The following is a 24,604-nucleotide window of genomic DNA, read 5'->3' as shown; positions in this document are numbered from 1 at the left end:
TAAATAACCTAAAAAAATAAAATCAAATATAAAAAAAGACAAAATGATTTTCACAAGGCAGAACATGAGCCATTACCACATCCTGATTTAACTCTATTTTTGCATCTCACTTTTCCTCCCATTTTTTCCACAAAGTGCCTGTCGGAGAGGAAAACAAGCTGTGACCTCTGACACCTAATGACTTTCTGCCGTGTCAAAGGTTAAACAATGTTTCCAGCAATTTGGGTGACGACTAATTGCTCGTATAATTTTTTTTTTTTGCTTCAGGTAACACTTTCATAGGAAAGAAAAGAAGAAAAAAAAACCTCCAGGTTGTGTAAACTGACAGACATACAGACAGAAAGACAGAGAGAGAGAGAAGCAGTAAGACCTACAAGGGATTATGATTCATGAGGAAAAAAGACAGGTCTAAAAAAACGACACACTTATTAGAACAGCAGTAATTTAAGAAGAGTAATATATTTACTGTGTTAACTGTGATGTAAGGTTAATGTCACTGTAACATACATCTTAATAAGTGTTATAGTACATTAGAGTGTATTATAATGCAGCTCTATAGCTTGTGTTATTATGGTCAGAGTTAGTCATGAACAGCTCCTCCTGGGTTTTATCAGAGGGCAGGAAGGGGCAGTCTGGAGCACCGGGACTCCCGGGAATGATTCTGCCCCGTGAGGACACCGGGCAGTGGCACTCTTCCTCACAGCTGTGTTTGTTCTTGATGCAAGCACAGAGCTAGCAGGTGAGCACACACACACACACACACACACAGAGTGCATATATCTATATGAGCCACATGGATACTTCCGCGAGCTGTCTTTGATGGGCAAAAAATAAGCGCACAGGACACCAGTTACCCCACCGGAAAAGTGGTGGGATAAGCACGGAAAAAAAAGAAAAAAAAAAAGACACCACGTCAACATCTGGGTAATAATTACTTCCAGCTGACTACATGATAGACCTACTTTAAAAGCTACAGACGAAGAATTTTAAAAATATAACTAGTCGCATTGTTAGTAGGCTAATTATTAATTATTAATTAATTAATTGTTGAAAATTTAATAATAATAATAATAATAATAATAATAATAATAATAATACCTAACGGTGTAGCAATAACTTCTATAACTACGATTTACAGATTAAATCTGGGATTATTTCTACTTTTAGAAATCACTAAATCACGGTTACAAACAGAATTAAAAAATTAAATCAATATTTATTGCGATTAAACCGCCGCAAAATGGTTTAAAAGCTTTTCAGCAGATTGTTTCTCCCCCGACAATAAAAATTATTTTCTCCCCGACAATAAAAATCTTTGATCTCAGCTGCTTTTATAAAATGCCAAACTGAAGTAAATAACAAGTTAGTACTATGGTTATATCCACCAATATATTTCAAGTTAATTAAAGTTATTAAATAAGAATAGCATAATTTGTCAATAAAAAAAGGAAAGTTTGTTTCTCAATTTATTAATTCACTATAAAAAAATCTATTACCTCCTAATTTATACAGTTAAAAGATCAGCAATCTGTGATTTCTGCAGATTAGTATGGAAATGTCGTGAAATGCCTATGAAGCCAAAACTAATAAACAATGTTTAGCTTGTAAACAGTTTTGTTTCTTTAATCTAAAATGATCTAGAAGCATGTGAGTCTCTTACAGATAAAGATGGTGATGATGATGATGATGATGATTATTATTATTATTATAAACACTTTTAGACAGAATTAAACAGGCTCTAAATCTGATCGGACACATTTAGAAGAACGTAATGAGGAGTTTCACAGACTAAAGGCTTTGTGAATCACATTTTCCGTTTTCTCTCTTATTTTACGCCACATTAGCCATCGCTGACGGACATTTTGTGCCGAACATGACACATAATAACATGTCATAACACATAATAGCACATAATAACACGTCATAACACATAACAGCACATAATAACACGTCAAAACACATAACAACACATCACCAAGACGACGGTGATACATACATTATATATATATTTTTTTAACTGGGATTCGTGGAGACACAAGCTGGGATTTGTGAGGTGTAAAATTAGCTTGGGGGTCATGAAAGTGCTCATCTCTTCCCCCTGTCTAACCCTCAGCAGCCCTGAACACAATACCCAGTTTGTCCTGTACTGCTAATGGAGGCTTGCTGAAGTGGGAGGACAATAGAGGAATGACCTCTGTGACCTCAGGAGCTGAAGTGTTAGCACTATGCACGGCAGGTACTTGTTGCCAGAGGCATTTATTGACTTCTTGAATGACTACACTGTTAAAAAGCACTTATTAATAATGTCAAAATAAAACGCGGCTAGTAATGATGTACTGTTTTGATACAGGCTTTACTCTCAGATGAGGACTGTTCCATGGAAAAGTGTTTTGTACCTAAAGATACCTTAATAATTTAAGAAACAAAATATGTCCTCTTATTGATACCACCCCAACGACCTTTATTTCCCAGAGTTCTTTATTATTATTATTATTATTATTATTATTATTATTATTATTATTTCTAAGCAGAAGTTCCAAAACTTCAGAGTTGCAGTGTAAAACAAACTCATTATATTCCAAACACTTTTTTTTTAAATTATTATTATTTTATTAAAATTGCAGGTAGGTTGAGATTGTCATTGTGTATACTTGCTTTTAAACGTGGTTGAGCTTTCTAATGACTAAAATAACCTTTAAGAAAAAAGAAGTGCGACTAGAACAGTCCATTTAAACCAGTAACCAGTCAAGTATTGTAATATTAAACAGTAGTGGATAGTAGTTCACGATGATTTTCATTTATAAAAAAAAAAAAAAAAACTTTATGAAAACCAGTGTACATCGACTAGACACTAACTCTAGGTAGTACATTGGTTTAATAAGATTGTTTTCAGACAAAAACAAAATGATGCACTATAAAGGCAATAAAGTACAGTTTGAGAGTGGTGGCGCCTTCGCGCATGCGCATGAACACCGGCGATGTGATTTATTACAGACAGATAGCGGAAGGCTTTGTTGGGTGGATTCAAAGTCTACAGGAGAAGGAGGTAGGAAACCATTATCATTTCGGGGGGGAGTCGCGGCCAGAGGTCACGGACGAAACTTCGAAAGGATGTCCAGAGATGACAAGGACCGACTTAGTGAAGGTCCATAGTGAATTGAAGTGGTTTTGTCTTGCACCTTCCTCCGGCCGGCGACTCGCCCGCTGTTATTTTTCCTCTACAAGAAACCCCCCGTCTTCTTCCGGTACAGTCTGATGGGATATTCCAAACTGCGCGCGAGGGTTTGATGTTTTCCCGCCACCTCGTCTGAGGGAAGAGGCGCGTGAATCCCCGCGTGACTTTAAAAAAAAAAAAAAAAAAAAAAAAAAAACACCTTGAACTTGAACTATTATTAATTTTATAGTTGCTTGAATGCTGCATGTGAAGTAAATGATGGCATTTGAATGACAGTAAAGCGAGATTTAAAAAAAAAAAAAAAAAGTCACAGGAAATTTAGTTTGTGGAGGGAAAATTTAGATAATGGCGGAAAAAAATGCTTTGGTGTTCCCTGCACTCTCAGAAATAAAGGTAGTGGGTTGGTGCCATCAGTGGTACATGTTCTGCATGTTTTGTACCTTTAGTATGCATGTTTAAATTTAAAAAATAAGTTAAGGTACATAATTAGACCTTAAAGACCACTGATGTACCTCGAAACCTTTCCTAAAAGCTAATTAAAGATACACCACATACAGCTTCCTAGATAAAGGTATAAATGTATAAAGGTATAAACCACCCTAGTGACAATGAAAAGTACTGTATGGTACCTTTATTTCTGAGTGTGTGTTCATGAAGGAGTAATAGCTATCCTAAATATAGCCCTGGTGAATTTGTGAAAGAACAGCACACAGTAAAATAAAAACAAAACTCATTTATTTCAAAAACAAGTTGATTAATCTTTCACACTCTCACTCATGAATTAGAACAGATTTCAGTGTAATAAAACACAGTAACACAATCAGTGTCACAATTCATTTGCCCGCTTCAACAGATTTTTTTCTTGGCTAAGCAGCCCCAATGAATCTTGCTAACAAACAGGCCTGTCCGTGCGCTACTGATTAACTCAGTGTGATGAATGCAGGCAGGGTCAGTCCACAGGGCAGCGTTTAAGCTCGCCACCGGTTTCTAAGAAAACAAGCCGTGAATTATGCACAGCCACTCAGGTGCGACCTGCGAGTGCAAATACAAATCTATCGAAGCAGGAAAGCAAACAGTGTAGAGGGAAAACGGTTCAGCTTTGCGGCTGACAATATAACAGATTAAAACACAGCCAGTTTGTGTTTGTGTGGTATTAAGTTGACCATGCTTGATGAATTGAAACAAAACGTTTGACCTTTTGAGCTTTAAGCTTGGTAAAGACGGCTAATGAATTACCTGACAAGAGATTGTTCTTTTCAGGATGCCACTTGATGTAGAAGTGTTTCAGCAGTAATGCTGTATGCTAGCTCCCAAAACACATCAACCCAACATTCTTTATTAAACACTAACATTTTCCACTACACACCACTCAGATGTCATTCGGCTTGGCTTACGTTCCAGTAAAAGAACTGCCAAGCTTAATGAACCCGTGTGAATGGTGAAGAACATTCAAGATGTTTTCCAACATTCACATACAGGTATGACAAGACCAACCCAACATTTGGGTTTGATGGTGTTTGGTGAAGGATGCTCAGTCACTGTGTTCTGGGATTTAGATCAGGCCTGGAGTGCAGAGCAGATGGAGACTTGTGTTAACTTCAATAGCCACAGATAAACACAAAGAAATGGGAGCCATGCTGGAACACATGGCTTGAATTAATAGGCATATGGTCTCTGGGTTTTCTGAAAGTATTCTTAAAGACTCACTCCATTCACGTCTCAGTTATTTAATTGATTATTACTGATTGTTCATCCTTCTGGCTGGAAGTACAGGGCTGCACAAGAACCCCAGTCATAAAATCCATCATCGTGCTTTGTGTGTTTCTGTGTGCCAAGCTCAAACTTTTAAGCCTGTTCAAAACCCACTTTTCTTGTAATGCGATGCAAGTTAGCAAGAACCTTTCGAGAGGGAGAAACTGCTAATATGCTTCATTGTAACCTTAATATTCATACATTAGAATTCTGCACCCTAGGAAGTGAAGACGGTTAATTCGTAACTCAGCTCTCTGTGTAAATAGACCAGAGACTGATGCGCTGATCCTTCGATCCTGCTGCCATCAAACGTTTCGAAGGCTCCAGATGGTCAGAGAAGGCCACACTGTGAACCAAATCTTTGTGGTGCTGCAGGACAGCAAGTGGCTTCAACCTCTTCCAGCTGAAAATCCGCACACTTCCGTCCCAGCCAGCTGCTGCTACGATCTTACCATCACCACGGACACATAGATGGGCCACTCCAGGATTGGTCAATGGCACAGAGTCCTGAATCTGTGGAGCCACAAGGAAGGAGCTCAAGGTTAGCTGGGATGTTTTGGCTGGTTACAAACAATCACAACGGCCAAATTGGAAGAGCAGGCTTGAACTGTACTTGTATGCCATGGTAACACTGTGGTTAAGGTTCTGTCTTAGTAACAGGAAGTTTCAAATGTTAGGACTTCCAGAGAATCACTGTTGGGTATTTGAGCAACCTTCAACCCTGAATTTCTTAGTCTTGTGCGGGGACTGGATTTGTTGTCACAGTACTTTGCTTCGATAAAAACATAGACCAAATGTGGAAGTCACAGAGTAGTGACCAACTTCTTCGTTGACACCAGAAACAAAGGGGTAAAATGGAGAGTACCTTAGAATCACTTGAAGCTATGTCTATGTCTTGCTAGTGTTCCTGCTAGAACGTAAACAATTTAAAGAAACAAAGTAAACTATTCTCGATGGCTGTTATTTTCAAGTCTTGATCCAGCCCTTGTGCAGCCTGCCAAGATTGTACAAATGGCTAATTAGCCCATTACTTGTTAGAATAAATTAGGAATAGAAACTCCTCTGTCACAAACTAATGTATGAAATACACCCTTAATCTTTGCTTTCACACAAAATCTAAATGAATCAAGCCTCGCCCGGGTCAATCGGTCTTGGATAGCGAAGAGGAATTACTATTTAATTTTGTGACTAGTAAACAAGTGAGACAAATGAGCTTGTTGTTTAGTGATTCGAATTACTGTGTATTCACAGGCATTAAAAAAAAAAAAAAAAAAAAAAAAAAAAAACCCTGAACAAAGCTAAGATCTGTGACCAGATCCACCAATCAGCTGATGCGATGACAGACTCCCAAAAGACCTGGCAGAGGAAATCTGCACACGACTCCAGCGATTCACTCATCACCCGCTAAACATTGAAACGTTTCTCCTATGACTATTTGGTTTGGAGTAAGAAGCAAAAAAGGCTTGGCTAAACTGTCTTTGACGGACAGAATGTGCAAAAGAGCAAAAGAAAAAGCTAAGCTATTTTGCTGAAAGCTTTCATTGGGAAGTTCTGTATTTCTTTAAGTGTTGCCTTTGACAGTAAAAGCCGTGGGCAGCGGCGTAGGGGACCCAATAAATAAGGGGAAGAAATGGCCGCCTGCTAAACGTTACCGATCTACAGAGCCTCTGTGATCTACGGCGGCTCGGAGACCAGATAAATCTCCATAATGGGCAGCACTGTGACATATTGTAAAGTATTACAGCGAGATCATTATCTTCACTCGCTCTCTGGTGCAAAGACACGAAGGTACGTGCTGCACGAACGGCCACATGCCGTATGCTCTACACGTGTGTGTATTATTGAGTGAGCAGACGTAAGTCTTCGTCTGTGTAAGTGCATGCATCTGTTTAAGCATGACCTCTTCCCATGCACACCAATCTGTGCAACTATAATGTGTAGATCTGTATTTATTATATACACATATATGTGTGTGTTTGTAGTCATTGGCAAGAGACACTGTATAAGTAAATAATTCTGTGTGTGTGTGTGTGTGTATTTGTAGCAAGACTGCATGTATTTGTGTACACAAATATATACAGTATGTGTGTTTATATGTATGCATATGTGTGGTACATAATAGTGTAAACACAAATAGTGTATTCCCTATTAAGCAAGTAGGGATGTGTGTGTGCGTGTGTGTGTGCGCAAATAAATACACATGTAGCAATACTGCAGGTTTTTTGTGTGTGTGTTGAGCAAAAGTACATACTGTGTGTAATTATAATGAATATATTTTTGAATGTATACATGTGCATGTGTGCTTGCATGCCTGTGTGTGTTTTGCGTCTCAACGAGAGGCATCTGGTCTCGATGCTGGAATCAAACGGCCGAGCGTAAAATCGACTTCATAAGCATTGTCCGGAGAGACTGATGGACTCGTCTGTGTTTGGAGACAGTGAAGGATTTGTCAGCGTGCTCGTGCTCCTGCTTGCAAAATCAGAGCCATTCGGGCGTGCATGTGGAAGATATAAAGCAGCCAGGTATTCCCAAAGCGAGAGAGGAGAGGAATGCACTGGCAAAAGCACTGTATGTCAGAAACGCTAGCAAATATCACTTTAATGCATGGGTTAAAAAAAAAAAAAAAGGGACAGCTCAGATAAATGGTAATACAGGCTCAGGATCCAAAGTCCATGATTCAAAAATACAAATTCCTAACCATTTCTAAGCAGGGTTTTAAGCGTAGACAACAGAATAGTTTGTTTTAGCACTGTGGTTTGGTTTTTAGCAGTATTAACATTTTGCATTTCATAAAAATAAAGATAAGGCATAGTTAAATTTTCAGAACATAAACATAATGTTACCACAATTGGTGTGTTTAATCATCATTAACTCTGAGCAATTTTATAGAAATTCATGTTAAGCATTAGTTAAGCTTATGCATATACGTGAGGTTTAGTAATTTATATACTTTCACATACGCATACAATTTGTATAAAATGTTCAGAATTGCCACAGTTACAGTTAAGGGTGAGTTTTGCTGGTGTTAGTGTTTAACAATTAAACAAAATTCACAAAAGCCAAGTCTAACACTGTGGATGAGTATTAGCAGTCTTAGCACTTAACAACTTTCAGAAATAAGACAACCAGAAAATTGTGAATAATTAATGTTACTACTAGTGTTAGCACAATTCTTAGAAACTGGCATAATCTAGCCTGTATGAGTGGTAATGGTTAGGTTTAAGTGGCCTTAGTACTTACAAATTCATAGGAATTCAGAGAAACAATTCTAAACTGTACTAAATATGTATGTGCAAAAGTCTTAGGCACCCTTTTTTTTTTTTTTTTTTAGTACAAACTTTGTTATAGATTTTTATTTTCTGACTTCTACATTATTGATTCAGTACAAAAACATTTCAGATTCCAAACATTAGTTTCCAGCACAAAATTAAATGTTAGAGAAAAATGTTTGTATGTCAGTAAAGAAAGCAGCAGATTCCATAAGAGACACTTTTCAGACAAAAACATAATGAAGGCTGCTGGGTTTCGCTGCAGAAATAAGAAGCGAGTCGACAGTCAAAGTCTCCAGAAGAACTGTGGCTGCTTCTGCAAGATGCTCAGTAACACTTCCAGCTCATTTCCTTATAAAACTGCACCTGAGACTACTGTTTTTTTTTGTTTTTTTTTTAAAGTGAAGGATCGTCAAAACAAATATTGACTTTGTTTCATTTATTACTGTTTACTGCTCTTTATAGTATTTTTTTAATGTAGAAACATTTAGTTTCATTATTTTTGAAGGCGTCTTTGCTCTACAGCATTTCTTTGCATGTGCCTAAGACTTTTGCACAGAACTGTATATATAAACCAACCCGAAATGTTCAGAAGTTAATATTACCACTATGGGTGGGGTATTAGTTATTGTGAAATTTCCCTTTCTCCTTAACTCCCATAAGAAAATCCAAAGAACCCTGGGTTCCTACACCATCTGGATGGCCTGTTCAAGAACAGAAGTCAATTTACAATTCGTAGAAATGAATAATACCATAATCAGGGAATTAATAATTACCACAATAGCGTAATTTTAGAAGTCTTAGCATTTAGCAGTTCATTTAAATTCACATAAGCTAACCTGAAATGTTTAGAACTTGTTACCATTATGGGTGGTCATTAGTTATTATTAAATTTCCCTTTCTCCTTAATTCCCACACAAAAATATCCAAAGAAACTTGACCTTGGTCACAGGGGCTCCTACAGCATCGGGTTGGCCTGATCAAGAACGGAACTCAATCAGGGATTGCGAAACATTGAGATCTGAGGAGCAACTTTCTCCCACGGACGAGAGGAGGAGGAGAGCGGGTGTGCAAGAAGGAGAGAGAGATGGATCGCTCCGCACTAAAGCTGGTATGCTTAGCTCTAAATGGTCCATCTGGTCCAAATTACTGCGCTGATAATGATGGGTTAATGTGCCTATCTGTGTTTGTTTTCCTTCCCGTAGTTTGTGTCAGGGAAATACATCCAGTTCATTAAGAGAACATACCAGGATGATAAAAAGATCACAAGAAAATAAATAAAATAAAAAGGAGAGACTTGCAGAAAGGTGGGGAAAAGAGAGATTACCCTCCCATTTAATTTCACTGTGTAAACATCCATTTAGTTTTTCCTCTTTTCATCAGAGATGCACCTGGATTTTGGACACCATAATAATCTAAATAAGCATAAAATATCATATCTACAAAAAACATGCTGAAGATTCTGATCAGAAAACTACTGATTAGACAAAAAACAAAAACGAAAAAAAGCAAGGAGAATTGGAAAAAGTTAATAAGTTCCTTTAAGTGTCCAATAAGTGTCCTGCTTTCCTTGCATCACTACCTGCGTCCCTTGTGTCAGTAACTGTTCGATGTCTCCTGTGTCAGTACTCAATCTACGCCTCCACCGTGGTACCTGATTTGCGTACCCCGATTCACTATCTGATTTGTGCCCCTTGTTATTACCGTCCAATCAGCATCACCATGTCATTATTTGATCTGCATCCTATGTATCAGAAACATATAGAAAAAATAGAAAGATTACCCCAACTGTGTTCATCTGCGGCTTCACTACCTGAAATACACCCCCATGTGTTTTTACCCAATCTACGTCCCCTGTTTTGGTACGTAATCCATGCCCCTTAGTCGGTACCAGTGTGCATACCCCAATTCACTACCCGTTTGACATCTCATGTGTTATCATCCAACCTGCGTCCCCACATTAGTACCTGATCTGCACTTTGTTTGTCAGTTCTCAACTTGAGCCCCTATTAACATAGGAACAGTTCCATCTCTGTGTTTCCTCATGTTTGTACCCAATCGGCATACCTGATCTCTGGCCCCATGTGTTATTATCCAGTCTTTGTCCTCCAGTGTGATAGCTAACTGGCATTCTGTGTTGATACTCATTCTACAGTCCCCTGTGTTGTCACCTCATCTGTGTACATCCGATGTGTGCTACCCCACATTGGTACCTGACCTGCTTTGCAAGGACAGCAACAGACGTCTACTAACCCACACTGGTACCTAACCTTAGCTTGCAAGTACAGCACTCAGTGTGTGGTACACAACAGTGGTACCCAACCTGAACTTTGATGAATTAGTACCTAACCTTGGTACATGACCTCAGCTCCCAAGGACAGCACTTGATATGCGTTACCCAACATTGGTACCTGACCTCAGCTAGCAAGGACAGGACCTGATGAGTATTACCCCACACTGATACCCAACCTGAGCTTGCAAGGACAGCACCCAGTGTGTTACCCCTACTTTGGTATCCAACCTGTGCTTGCAAGGACAGCAACCAATGTGTGTTACCCTAAACTGCAATCTGACGTGCGCTTGCAAGTATAGCACACAATCTGTTACCCCACATTGGTACCCAACCTGTACTTGCAGCAACAGCATCCTATGTGTGTGTTACCCCACATTGGTATCTGACCTGAGCTTCCAAGAACAGTACCCGATGAGTGTTACCACACATTGGTACCTGACTTGCTCTCACAAAGACGTATCACGTCCAAACTCATTACAGATCCAGGAGCCACCTCAACTCCACTTCCTGTAAAAACATTCAGTCATTCTAACTCACCCATCTTCACCTAACAACACCTGTTTCCGGGTTAGCTCCATTTCATCCAGCGTATTCAAACCTCTTAGCCACCTCTTATCTTTGCCATTTCCATGTGTGCATCTCCAAGTGTTATTTTCTGTTTGCTTTTATGAGTTTTTGACCTTTTGCTTCATCTTCTGGACTACAAGTTTGTTTATCCTATATTGTTCTGGAAATCTGATCGATCAACCTCTGTGTGTTTCATGTTTGTTTGCTGATTTGGATTTGTTAATATCCTTACATCCAACCTCTTTCTGCTTCCTGACAATTGGGTTTTTGGTTTAGTGTGGCCTGAAATTTAGCTTTGTTTTTCCCTAGAAATTTTTGTCCACATTGGTGTATATCTGCTTGTATAAGTGCTAGATGGTAGATGATTTTGAAACATGGACCCAAGAGCAATTACATTGTCCAAAGATGGAAAACTCACCAATTGTTTCATCTCATTAATAAAAGCTGTTTAGCTCTCATTAATTAAAGCCTTTCTCCGGGGAGACATGGCTCGAACGATAGAAAAATTTCTGCAATGAAGTTCCAACTCTTTTATACATCACTCTTTAAGATCCATCATTCATAGTGTTGCCCAAGTATTTCTTCCAAGCTGGGTTGAACACAAGTATGTAATATTAATCTCTTTCTAGCACACAAACACACTCATACACACATGCACACTTGCCAAAAACTCCATCTCCTGTCTCAACCTTGGATTCCCAGCTGAGTCCCGAGACGTTTTCGCGAATGTGCAATAGCCAATAAAAATGCTCACTACAGTGCATTCTTGGCACAGGTGTGATGGTTTGTTTGGGGGAAAAAAAAGGCTATCCACGTTTGGGCACAGCTGGATGACTTCACGCTGACACACTGAAACAACTCATCATCACTTTGACAGAAAGCAGCATGTCCGTCTGCAGGGGGGAAACACACACCGCTTATTCAGAAACACAGTGCCGCGCACACTGCCGCAAAACCTGTGATTAAAGCCTCCTGACACCTGGCTGCCAAAATCCCAGCTTCTTACACACACATAAGACACGTAAAAAATGATGAGTACATCGGCGCGGTGAGCAAAAACAACCTCATTAACGAGGAAAGCGTCATCCTGATTATTCCTGCAGCTGACATGTGAGTGTATGTGCTTAGGACATTTTCATTTACTTCCATAATATTTTCTTACACTATACTACTACTACTTTCTGTATTACTAGTATTTTACCATTTTTTGATATAATTATTAACAACAACAATAATGATTGTTGAGGAAGAAATTGGTTATTGCTGTTATAAACACTTAAATTAATAAATATGAATACTTGAATAAAGTACCTTATATTATAAGTATAATACAAGTTAAGGTGATTATTATGATTATGATTTTTGTTACTATTATGAAACTAAATGTTACTATTTCTAAGCAGAATTTAATATTTCTAATATTAATCTATGAAGCTTGTTCTAAGGTTAACATTTATTTTATTAAATTACATTTTTAATTTGTAAATTTTCAAATGATGAAGTTAGTCTATAATAATCACATGAAACTTTTCATAAATAAAACTATTATTAGCGTAGGTAGCCAGAATATAAAATGACATTATTATTATTATTATTATTATTATTATTATAATACTAAAGGTTACGGATGTATTCATGCATACAGCACCTCATGTTTAACATACAGCTCAGAAAGCTTTACAGACTCATGAAGGGCTTTATGGAGGTTGCTGTATTTGGAGACTGGGACTGATGGGGCTGATATGATTGGGGTCAAAGGTCAATAGCGTGCCACATTCTGGAAAATCAGGGCCGACCATGTGACGAGGGGCGGGGGGTTGGGGTCCATCTACGAGTCTCTCTCAAATAGCATACAGACGGATACGGCTTATTTAGTCCTCTAATCTCACTCACTAACACACACGCACACGCACACACACACACACACACACACACACACACACAAAATTCCCTGCATTCACACATGCACACGGGCAAGGTGATATGCATGCGCCATTACTCTTAGTCAACCCCATGTCTCTCTCTCTCTCTCACACACACACACACACACACACACACACACACACACACAAAACCGCTTTCCATTCCAGACATTAAACACCACAGGGAGTGTGTATTGGCCAAAAGGTCGAATCGCTATTTATCTGCCTCCGATAAGAGCCGCTTCCCAGTCCATCACTTCCAACAAAGTCTTGACAGCACACACACACACACACACACACACACACACACGGCACTGGCTTCCATCAGAAGCAGTTTTAAACCAATAAGAAGGGGGGAAAAAAAGAGAAAGGTCAATATGTACTAGCTGTTCAAATACACATGAATTATTCATATAAAGTCATATAAAGTTTCCTGTATTCTGTTATTTTATCTAAAATGGTGTAACTGGACCAAACTATTTCTTTAAGGCGAGTGTGTGATGATTAAGGCATGCATTTTACACAGTGCTAAACTGGTAGCTATAGGCTTCCATTCCCCGTGTGCTATATTAGCCTCAAAGAAGAAAACCTCAGATAGCAAATGAAGTAGTGAAGAAGTGATGTTCTTTTACTTAAAAAGGCCATTTTAAAAAATTGTAATGCGTTATTTAATTTAGCATTTCTTTAATTTCATTTGTTTACTTACTGAAAGCAGTTTAAGTCTTTGTACCTTTAATTTCAAAAAGGGCCAAAAATAAATAGGGTTTATTCTTTCTAAAAAGATTAAACTAAAGAGTGTCCCAAAAGTCTCCATACATAGGAGACTTAGCAAAATGTCTTCCAAAATTTTTCAGACTTAGTTTATGTTATATAGATTTTTTTTCAGACAGAGTTTAAGAATGCCTTTGACAAAAGAAGGGACACCCTGTAAAGTAATACTGACATGTGAAGATACAGAAACATGAGATGAATATTTAATATCAACACGTCTACTGGCACACTCATGGCGCATGTGCTGATATTAAAGTTTCATACTGAGATATCATTTCACGGGTAAAATTGTTTTTTACGGGTGCCATTAAAAAAATATTAGAATATAATAAATCATGATAAAATTAGGGCTGCTTTCAGTCATAATTACGCTGATGTCATCATTTGATGTAATAATAACTGCTCAACATTTTCATGACAATGCTAATATGATGAAGGGAATAAAAGACTTGGTGTCCGAAAATAATCAGTGATGGGGTGGTGTGATGAAGCTGAGTCACTGTCCCCACCCCAAAGTTCGTTCTTTTCCAATAACAACATGTTCTTAAATGTTTTAATGCTCTTATACCAGAGTGTTGCACTACGCTATCTGTTTGTAGTTACATGTAATGTATTTCAGACGTTCTACAACAAGTTAGTTCCTGTTCTTATTTACGTTAGAGCAGCTATCAGCAGTCTTTCCCTCACCAGCCTCTCTTTATCAGTTAATAAGACAAAACTTGTCATATTATTGAGAAACTGTAAAAGCGTAAACTCCTCTGTCCTGAAGATGTCAAAAAAAGTTACAGCTTTACATCTGACTGTTACAAAGCGCTGACACTGGAGACTCCTTCCATTAATGTTAATATAAAAAAATCTCCTTAAAAGAAAACTTCACAAAAACAAAGTGGTGTTTTTTGATCTGTTGATGTGGAGCATCCACTGTACAAATCCCTGTGAATGAGCTGTTACTATAGAAACAATAACGTATTAGAACAAACACGTTAATATAAACCTGTGATTTGAATTACAGAGTCGTGCTGTCATAGAAAATTAATCATCACCTCCTGACTACACAGATCTGAGAATTCGACTACGTTGTGGTATTAATAATATTAACACTGTCATACATTTTAATTTATTACCTATATTGATGATGAACATTAAAGATGAAATGACAGAATTTAGATTTGTCTCTTCAGGGCCTCGTTCCAATTCGCCCCGTTTAGCCTTTATTGCTGCCTCCCACTGAGAACTACTGCTACAGTTTTATTGCAGATGTGTTTTGGGTTTGGTTTGCAGCCTGTTCAGGTTTGATGCTTTTATTACCTCTCACGGGCAATTTATCAGCAGGACAGAGAGAGAGAGAGAGAGAGAGAGAGAGAGAGAGAGCGCTACATCGACAGAGATGTACATACAGAGAGACAAAATGAGAGAATGTGAGTGTATGAGAGAGAGAGAGAGAGAGGCAGCCACCCGTCAGATACCCCGGCGCTACAGCCACACAAAAACACTTCTGTGGGAAGAGTTCGCAGCGGCTGTCTGGACGTCACACTGTGCTGCACTTTGGCGTAATTTAAAAGCCCCTGCTGACTCTTTTTCCCAGCTCCCTCTGTGCTCGCCTCCAAAAATCGCCTTTTAAATCACAGCTCTCTTCTCTCCCCCCCCCCCCAAAGCCAGCAAAGTAAACCCAACCTCCCGTGCAGCTCTATTTTCAGAAATATTGAATAAGCACTTTCGCAGTATTTTGGTAGATACGTTTTTTTTTGTTTTTTTTTTTTTTGCATGACGCTATAAATAATACCAGAGGGTTTGCAAATATTTCTAATCCGTCCGTTCAAGTGTAAAAGGCGCTGGAAAGAACAACAAGAGCAGGAGTGTATATCAGTCTGGAGTATTTTTTTACAAATTTCTTTTAAACATTTTCTTTCCAGATAAAGTTTAGGGCTGTGACCGATATACCACTGCCACGGTACATCACGATCTTCTGAAACAGTCAAGAGGCGGGGCAATATGGCAAAAAATATCATATACTGTATGTATGTAAATACATCATATTTACAGTTGAGTTACTTTTTAATAAATAAATAAACAAACAAATAAACAGTCCTCCCCAAAACCAATAAATAAATAAATGAACAAATAAATACTGTAAGTAAATGCACATACAAAAGCAATAAGACCAAAGCAAATGATAGACCCATTTCTGCTTGAAGAATCCTTTAAAGAACAGTTCTATCCAGAACCAGCGATCCAGTAAAAAAGGCTTCTTTCTGTGGGTGTGTGTAATAAGTGGATATGTACTGTGTGTATATGAACCTGAAGGTTTTGCTGGCCATCAAGCATCCAGGAGCAGAGGATGTTGTCCGAGGAACCAGAGATGCCTTTTTGCTTGCCAACGTCAAAGTCCAGACACATGGCAGGTTCAGGATGGACCTTCAGGCAGCTGACAGGACGTCTATAGGACACGTCCCAAATCACAAGAGAACCATCTTCATAACCGGCACACAGCAGAGGACCAGCATCTGTCTAGAGAAAGAGAGAGAGAGAGAAAGAGTAAAACAGGAGTGCGTGTATGAGTATTAGAGTAAAACAGGAGTGAGTGCGTGTATGAGTATTAGAGTAAAACAGGAGTGCGTGTATGAGTATTAGAGTAAAACAGGAGTGTGTGTATGAGTATTAGAGTGAAACAGGAGTGTGTGTGTGAGTATTAGAGTGAAACAGGAGTGTGTGTACGAGTATTAGAGTAAAACAGGAGTGTGTGTACGAGTATTAGAGTAAAACAGGAGTGTGTGTGTATGAGTATTACAGTAAAACAGGAGTGTGTGTATGAGTATTAGAGTAAAACAGGAGTGTGTGTACGAGTATTAGAGTAAAACAGGAGTGTGTGTATGAGTATTAGAGTAAAACAGGAGTGTGTGTACGAGTATTAGAGTAAAACAGGAGTGAGTGCGTGTACGAGTATTAGACTAAAACAGGAGTGCGTGTGTGAGTATTAGACTAAAACAGGAGTGTGTGAGTATTAGAGTAAAACAGGAGTGTGTGTGTATTAGAGTAAAACAGGAGTGTGTGTGTATGAGTATTACAGTAAAACAGGAGTGTGTGTGTATGAGTATTAGAGTAAAACAGGAGTGTGTGTATGAGTATTACAGTAAAACAGGAGTATGAGGAAAGGTTATCTGGCTGTTAGAGCTCAGTAGAGTCGCTACATTAATCAACTGCTGCTGCTGTCGACCAGTTACAGGCCTCATCACATGACTCCTCATCTGTATCCCCCCATAAACACCACACTGGAGCTACATCATACATATCTCCCACACACACACACACACACACACACACACACACACACACACACACACACACACACACACACAAACATGTAGGATATCCTTACCATCCCTGAGTACTCTTAGCTCCTAAACAAGCCACTACGTTATTTCATTTACGTTCAAATCTTTAAATATTGTGCACAGTTTACATAATTGTTATTATATTTTGTTTATTTATCTCAATTTAAAAAAAAAAATCAGTGACCTTGATGAAATAATGACGCTAGTTTCTACTATGCTACTAACAGGTCTGAATAAAAAAATTAATAAAAACAATTCTAAACATACCTGTGGGACTCGATTATCTAATTCCTGCTGCTACAAGTAGTCAACTTCAACAATTCCTAAAATCCTACAGTCTGATGTACCACGAAAAATAAAATGCATTGCATCACCTTGCTTGTTGACTTTTATACCTATAATAAATTATTTTTATTAAATGTAAATGTACTATCCAATAAAAATACTAAAATTTTAACTTAATTTCCTAGAAATTACAAAGTCAAATTACAAATATTATTGCACTTATTTATTTCTCATTTACTTTGAATACAAAAATGCTCTAAAATGTATAAAAATAAACCAATTACATTATTTAACAAAAATTACACAAAGTGTTAATGGTCTAAAATATTATTACATACATAGAAAAATATACCAAAAAAGTTTTGGAACTGAATGGAAAAAAAAAGTTAAGGCATTAAACTAAATTAAATCTACGAAAGCTCAATTTATCAAATAATATACAAACAAAAAAAACAAAAAAACAAACATAACAAAATAACTATAATACTTGCATTATTTTCATTAACTAGAAGCAAAAAGAATGAGACATAAAATCAGTTATAGTCGATTGATTAATTCTACATTGCATCATTTTCCACACAAACTTGCACAAAAGTAAAATGAACTGAATTTTGTAGAAATTTAAAAACAGTATGCACACTCATACACACAACACACACACACACACACACACACACACACAAAATTACTTGCATTTTTTTGATATAATACTAAAACCTTAGCCGATATTTTTCACCATAAGGTTAATAAGATTTCACACTCGTTCTTCTCTATATCCTCTGTTAGACCACCACGCTCAGTCCCACACACACACACACACACACACACACACACACACACACACACACACACACACTTACACTTTACAGATACACTGTGTGACCTGCGCTATGTCTCAGCTCCGTTATCGGACAGGAGAAAACACTCGTGCTGAGCCGCTACATGCAGCAGGTCCTCTCATAAATCAACACAACGGATAACAGCACACAGATAAAAGCACATACAGCTATAACTCACTGCCGAGCTGCAGGCCTTCTGTCTGCACAGATTTACAACCGAGTGTGCCCCACACACACACACACGCACACGCACACACACGTCAAATATGAACACACACTATATGTAACAGTTATCTGTATCTAATACACACACACACAACTGTCAAATATGAACACATACTATATGTAATAGTTAACTGTATCTAAAACGCACGCGCATACACACACACACAACCATCAAATATGAACACATACTATATGTAATAGTTAACTGTATCTAATATGCACGTACGCACACACACACAACCATCAAATATGAACACACACTACATGTAATAGTTAATTGTATCTAATACGCGCGCACACGTACAGACACACACAAAACTGTCAAATATGAACGCACACTATAAGTAATAGTTATCTGTATCTAATAAGCACGCACACACACACACACACACACACACATGAACAGACACATAATATGCAGTAGTACTCTTTGTCTAACACAGACACAAAATACTGTCACACATGAATATACACACATTGAAACTCATTTATTAATCTTTTAGTAAAGTTGTGTGTAAATGCTTGCCTAAGCCAAACCAAACTAAAATTTACAAAAGGATTTACAAACATAAAACCAGATTTACAAATGTTTTGCAACCGCTGATTTTCTTCGTAATCAGGTGTATATGTTCACCTGTAAAGCGCAAAAACGCGTTCCCGACACATCGCATTTGAACGTAGTGACACCCATAAAACTGCACAAGAGTTCAAGCGCAGAGGGCTGGAAACATGAAAATGAACGATGAGAGAAAAGGCATAAAGGCAGAAGTAGAAGTTATTGTGACTCACTTCTACACCAATAAAAAGTGGTGGAACAGCACCTGAAAAGGTCAAAATGACAGAAAAGTAGGTGTGAATTAAGTCAAGTGACAAGAAAATGGTGTGACATGAAAATGGAGGAGGAAGAAAATGATCTACACTGCACCGAGGTGATCATGGACACTGAGCACATCGCACAGCGAAACTGCTGTTTTAAAAGTGTGTTCAGTGTCTTGGCCAATGCGCTGGATCTAAAGTGTTGCACAGGGTTAAAAGAAGATGCCATGCGGATGGCAAACAGAACCAGAAGATGGCACACAGAACTTCCACAGATGGAACACAGAAAATCATACTGGTCTTTAAACATCCTTTCCCTGGCTAAATGTTCCACCAGCTGAGGCGTTTGTTTACGGCTTACGGCTCTGCGCAGACGGATCGACTCATCCTCCGTTTATACAGCGCCGGTTCTTTTGTCATAATTAAATGATTAGTTTTATTCGTCTTAACTTATGGGTTTGTGTTGGCTCGCTTTCTTTATTTTTCATATTGCTATTTAATTAATGCCAATAATATAAATGACTGGGTTTCACTAAATGCTCTGGATGATTCTCTTAGTCCCTGACCTAGTGAACTAGCATGCAGAAGTGTTTTTGATCCAGACTCCAAATCTCTTCTATAAGTGGATAAAGGTGTCTACTAAGCATGAGCGTAATAAAAATAAGCAATTTATCCTCGACAGTATATTCCAAATAAAAAAGTACAGTAATCCATGCAAATTATATGATTTGAAGTCGATCAAGTCGAGGTTTACGTTAGTTAGTTTTCTTATGCATAAAAATTTACACACACTCCGGAGCACGAGTAGGATACCAATGTTTTTTCCCCAAAATTACGGAATTTTCATGAATACCAAATATCTTGTCTAAAAGCTCTTACAAGCCATTTATGAATAAATCCTTTCATATTTGGATTGATAAATGGGTCTCAATATGTAACAGTCATCTATATCTAAAACACACACATATAATTAATAATAATGCTGCTTGTTGACTAGCACTCTCGCTGGACTTTTGCCGCCATCATTTTCTGAACTTATTAGCCATAGTTTGCTAAACTACCACGTTCGGTCCTAATGTTTTTAATTTTGGGAGGACTTTTATTCCACACCGGCAAAGAAAATCCCAAGGCTGAAGTCCAGCATGCCTGCTTGCTACTTTAGTTTCTGTATTATACACATGCGACTGTTCTACATAGTCCTCGTTCTCTTTTTTTCTTTTGGCCCCTCTGCTCTCCATCCACACTTCCACAAAGCCGAGGACGCGCTACAAATCATCCGCGTGTAGTGTACCCTCCATCCTCAAAACACTGGCAATGAAAAATCCCTTCCATATGTGAACAGGCCAAAACGTGGGGATTCATTTCTCTCTCCCTCTGAAAGGTCATCCTCTCGGGCGATGGTATATTTCTCTTTTTCCTCCGTGGCTAAACAAATTATAGACAGAATCACGAGTCGCATATAAACATATCCCTCGTGGGCGTGACATAAAAAACAAAACAAGTGGAAATCAGTGCGCGAGCCTCACAGACAGTTGTTAAGTGTTCGCGTCTGTTGCCCTCTGGCCCATGCACTTCAGCCAAGTGTGGGAGCTCCCTGATTGATGATGTCACAGGTCAGAGGTCACAGAACCCTGGGTAGACGCCTAATTCATTATCTCCTCTGCGGCCTGGCCTGCGCAAGAGCTCCTGAGTGGGATTACGGCACGAGCCGGAGGAGAAGATTCATCATCCAACAGCTGCTTCAGAGCCAGGAACCCACGAAGAAGAGGAGAGGAAAAGGGAGGACTGGAGACAAGACAATGAGAGAGAGGACAGGGGACGAGAAGAGATGTGAGATAAGTAACAGAGAAATACAGAAGTGAGGGAAGTTAATCAGAGAAGGATTGGTGAGGTGAGAAGTGAAGGGAGAGATAAGGAGAGGAGAATAAGGGGAGAGAATGATAGAAGAGAGGAGTAGACAGGAAGGAAAAAGGGAGAGCAACAAGTGACATGGCAAGAGTGGGTTTTAAGCTGAGATTTTCTCAATTCTACGACAGTTCTACAGTAACTAATACAAATGACTGTCTCCAGTAAATTCTTCAGACCAATCCAACAATCCGTGTAGTTTCGCCAGTTCTCTACTTTCACACAAATGGAAGAAAACTTAGAACAATGTTTTACCATTTTATTACAATTTACATCACCTTTTTTATATAAAAGCAGCTCTGACAGTTGTTATAACATAAAAGACAGGGTTATATTAATGCTCTTGTTCTAATATGTTGTTGTTTTTACAGTAACAGTTCATACACACGGACTTGTACGCTGGATGTATGGACATATGGTGAAGTTTTCTGTTAGGAGACATTTACGTAACATTAATGGAAGGAGTCTCCAGTGTCAGCACTTTGTAACAAGTCTTCAGGACAGAGGAGTTTATGTGTTCTGGTTTCTTGGTAAACTGACAAGCTGGGTTTTTTTTTGTCTTATTAACTTCAAGACAGAAATGTGGAACAACTAGTTGAATGACTAGTGAAGGAATGACTGTTTATAGCTGCTATAATGCAAGTAAGAACAGGAACTAATTTGTTTTGCGGATGTTCCACAACATTATATGTAACTACAAACGGTTTAAAAGCACTGCTTGCTTGTGTAAACATAACAGAGTAACATAGTCTATGTAGATGAGAACAAACGGGTTCTTTGGTTATAATTAGAACCTTTAAAAATGAAACCCTTACAGGATTCTACACTGATCCCTTACTGGTTCCCGTACAGTGTTGAGCCGAAGGAGCAGGAGCTTTTTTCAACAGTGCACAAAGTACTACAGTTTTTAGCTTCAGGTGTCCTCTTTCTATAGTTAAAAAAAGTGCAATGTACAGGATGTCTCATGCTCAAGAAAGTTCCATTATATGGTGACATAAATACAGCCCTTGGTGATGGAAGTAGAGGAACTGACGTCACGGTTTCATCAGGCGCCGAGTAGAGATGGATATCTGTACTGAAACATTTCCTCTACACCAGTGCACCCTCTCTCAGTGTGCTGAAAACCTGACATATCACACCATCACACCAAGTCTCAGAGCTCCTGCAACCATGTGCTGGCACTGCCTCCCGTCAGCCAATCACACAGCAGCGCTGCCAGGCAGAGAGAAAAACCCAAAGCATGAAAAAGAAAAGAAAACTGAGGGTGTTACTAAATATAGCGTTAAATCTGTCCAATAGTTACGCTCACAGAGCTTAAAGAACAACAAGCAATCTGTTTCAGCTCTACCACCAACAACATGGAGGCTCCATCACAACCTGTGTGTGTGTAAGAATGTTGAGTGTTGTGTGTGTGTGTGTGTGTGTGTGTGTGTGTGTGTGTGTGTGTTTGCATCTAAAGCAGGGGGATGATGGTGAGGATAAAAAGACAGCCTCTGGGTGACTGACAGACTGGAGAACTGACCACAAAATGTCATGACACTGACACACACACGTCACTATTTATTGCTCTCTCTCCTACACACACTCAGGCACTCACACACACACACACACACACATTCACACACATTCACTTTTTTGCTCAGTTTCCTTCTGGTATCTCTCTCTCCCTCACTTAATAGCTCCACCCATATTAGTATAACGTGTATTATTAACAAAAGCCCCGCCTTTATCAACAAAATCCCATATAATCCCTTATTAATATAAGCCCTGCCCTCATTAACAAAAGCTCCACCCATAATAACTTAAACCCTGACCATATTAACAGAAGCCCCACCCACATTTATATAAGTCCTATTCTTATTAACAAAAGCCCTAGCAATAATAACATAAGCCCCACCCTTATTACTAAAAGCTCCACCTTCTAAAATCCAAACAGGAACATCAAGTCACAAAATGCCACAGATAATTCAATAAAAAGACAAAATTTATTCCAGAAACCTTTCAGATAAGTTTCCTTGTTTAAGTAGTAATGATGATGCTAATAATGATTATTATTATTATTATTATTTCACTTATAATTGTTTGCTTATTGCATTTATTATAAACATAACTAATGTGTAACGAACAAGATCTTTAATATCCTCAACAATAACTAAATGACTTTATAACTAAGCTAATTGTTTTACTAATATTTATATATGAACTTGATGAGCAATAAGGTAAAAAATAATAAATATATTTCCATGTTTAAAACAAAATACCTTTTCGATATCACCATGATATTGTGAAACATCACGAGAGATGTCTCTCCTGTTGGGATTCTACTAAAACACAGTGTGTGTGAAGATTATCGGCCACATTAATATGTGATGAATATCCTAATATATCAGCACAACTGTACACAGCCCAATGACGCTTCGGAAAGATAATCTTAAAGTCATACAGGCAACCAAAGTCAAATGGGATATAGGGGGAAAAAAAATAAAGAATTGCAAGCCAGCGAGCTATACCTGCCAAACAACCCGGCTCTCGTGCTCACTTCTCACACTCGGCTGGAAAAGCCATAAATATTACAAGAAGAGATATTAATTAAGCATGAAACTGCATGGCTTTTTTAATGAGTGGGCCAAATACGAGCTCTTGGCTGCAAAACAGCTTCAATGGTTGATTTATAGCAGAGAGCCACTACGATTCCAACAACTGTAATCATTGGACTAAAGATGAGACTAAAAAAAAAGTCAAGGAAGCACAGTTCAGGACACAGCAGCATCGTAAATCATTCACTGCTGATCCACTAGTCTACCGGATAATACTAATGATGGCGAGGAAAAACAGTGAAAGGAGCTTTTTTAAACAATAGTTCAGCCAAAATTGACATTTTCACAATCATTATCCCAAATGTTGCTGATTAGTCAAGACATGTTTAGTGTGTGAAATTTGCATCTTAATTTTGTCCTGAAGCTAAGAGGCTAATCTTGATAACAAGTAAGGAAAGTGTATAGAAATTGCATAACTATGTGATCTTACCTGCCACATCTTCATGCACATCAGCATGCCGTGTTTATCGTCTGGGATTAAAGAGCAGGTCAGCGTCCGACTCGCCAACTCCATCACCTTTATCTACAGGACGAGAGGAAGGAGGAAACTTACACTGCTGTATGAATGCAGAACAGAGTGACTACAGTTTGGGTCAAAGCAGCTAAAAATGCTTTTGACATGTCCCAACATTTTGAAGAGAATATTCTAGCAACTAATATAACTGTAGCTTGTAAATATTTACATAAAAAATTAAAATAGCCACATCATTAAGTCAGTAAGTAAGGAATAACGGCCGTGTCACACTTTTACAGAAAATCAATCAATGACAAGTTGGCGTGATGAAGCGGAGTTACTGTAAAACCACAGAGTTGATTAGTTTCCTATATGAGCATGTCGTAAGGTGTTTTATTTCTC

General features: G+C 38.3%; 1 protein-coding gene across 1 annotated transcript in view; it reads right to left on the bottom strand.

Annotated features, from left to right (window-relative positions):
• Positions 1 to 3,893: 3,893 nt before the first annotated feature.
• The window catches only part of gnb1l (guanine nucleotide binding protein (G protein), beta polypeptide 1-like), a 38,374-nt gene continuing 17,663 nt past the window's right edge, over positions 3,894 to 24,604 (bottom strand). Inside the window, exons 6-8 of the mRNA XM_026931272.3 lie at positions 24,179 to 24,271; positions 16,048 to 16,257; positions 3,894 to 5,440 (exon numbers count right to left, since the gene is read on the bottom strand). Of these exons, the coding sequence (XP_026787073.3) occupies positions 5,174 to 5,440; positions 16,048 to 16,257; positions 24,179 to 24,271 (570 nt within the window). The 3' untranslated portion in view covers positions 3,894 to 5,173. The remainder of the gene's footprint in view (positions 5,441 to 16,047; positions 16,258 to 24,178; positions 24,272 to 24,604) is intronic.

The sequence above is a fragment of the Pangasianodon hypophthalmus genome, chromosome 24, assembly GCF_027358585.1.
Source record: "Pangasianodon hypophthalmus isolate fPanHyp1 chromosome 24, fPanHyp1.pri, whole genome shotgun sequence".
In the NCBI taxonomy this organism is placed as follows: Eukaryota; Metazoa; Chordata; class Actinopteri; order Siluriformes; family Pangasiidae; genus Pangasianodon; species Pangasianodon hypophthalmus.
The sequence above is the reverse complement of the archived record's forward strand: the minus strand, read 5'-3'. Positions and strand labels throughout refer to the sequence as shown.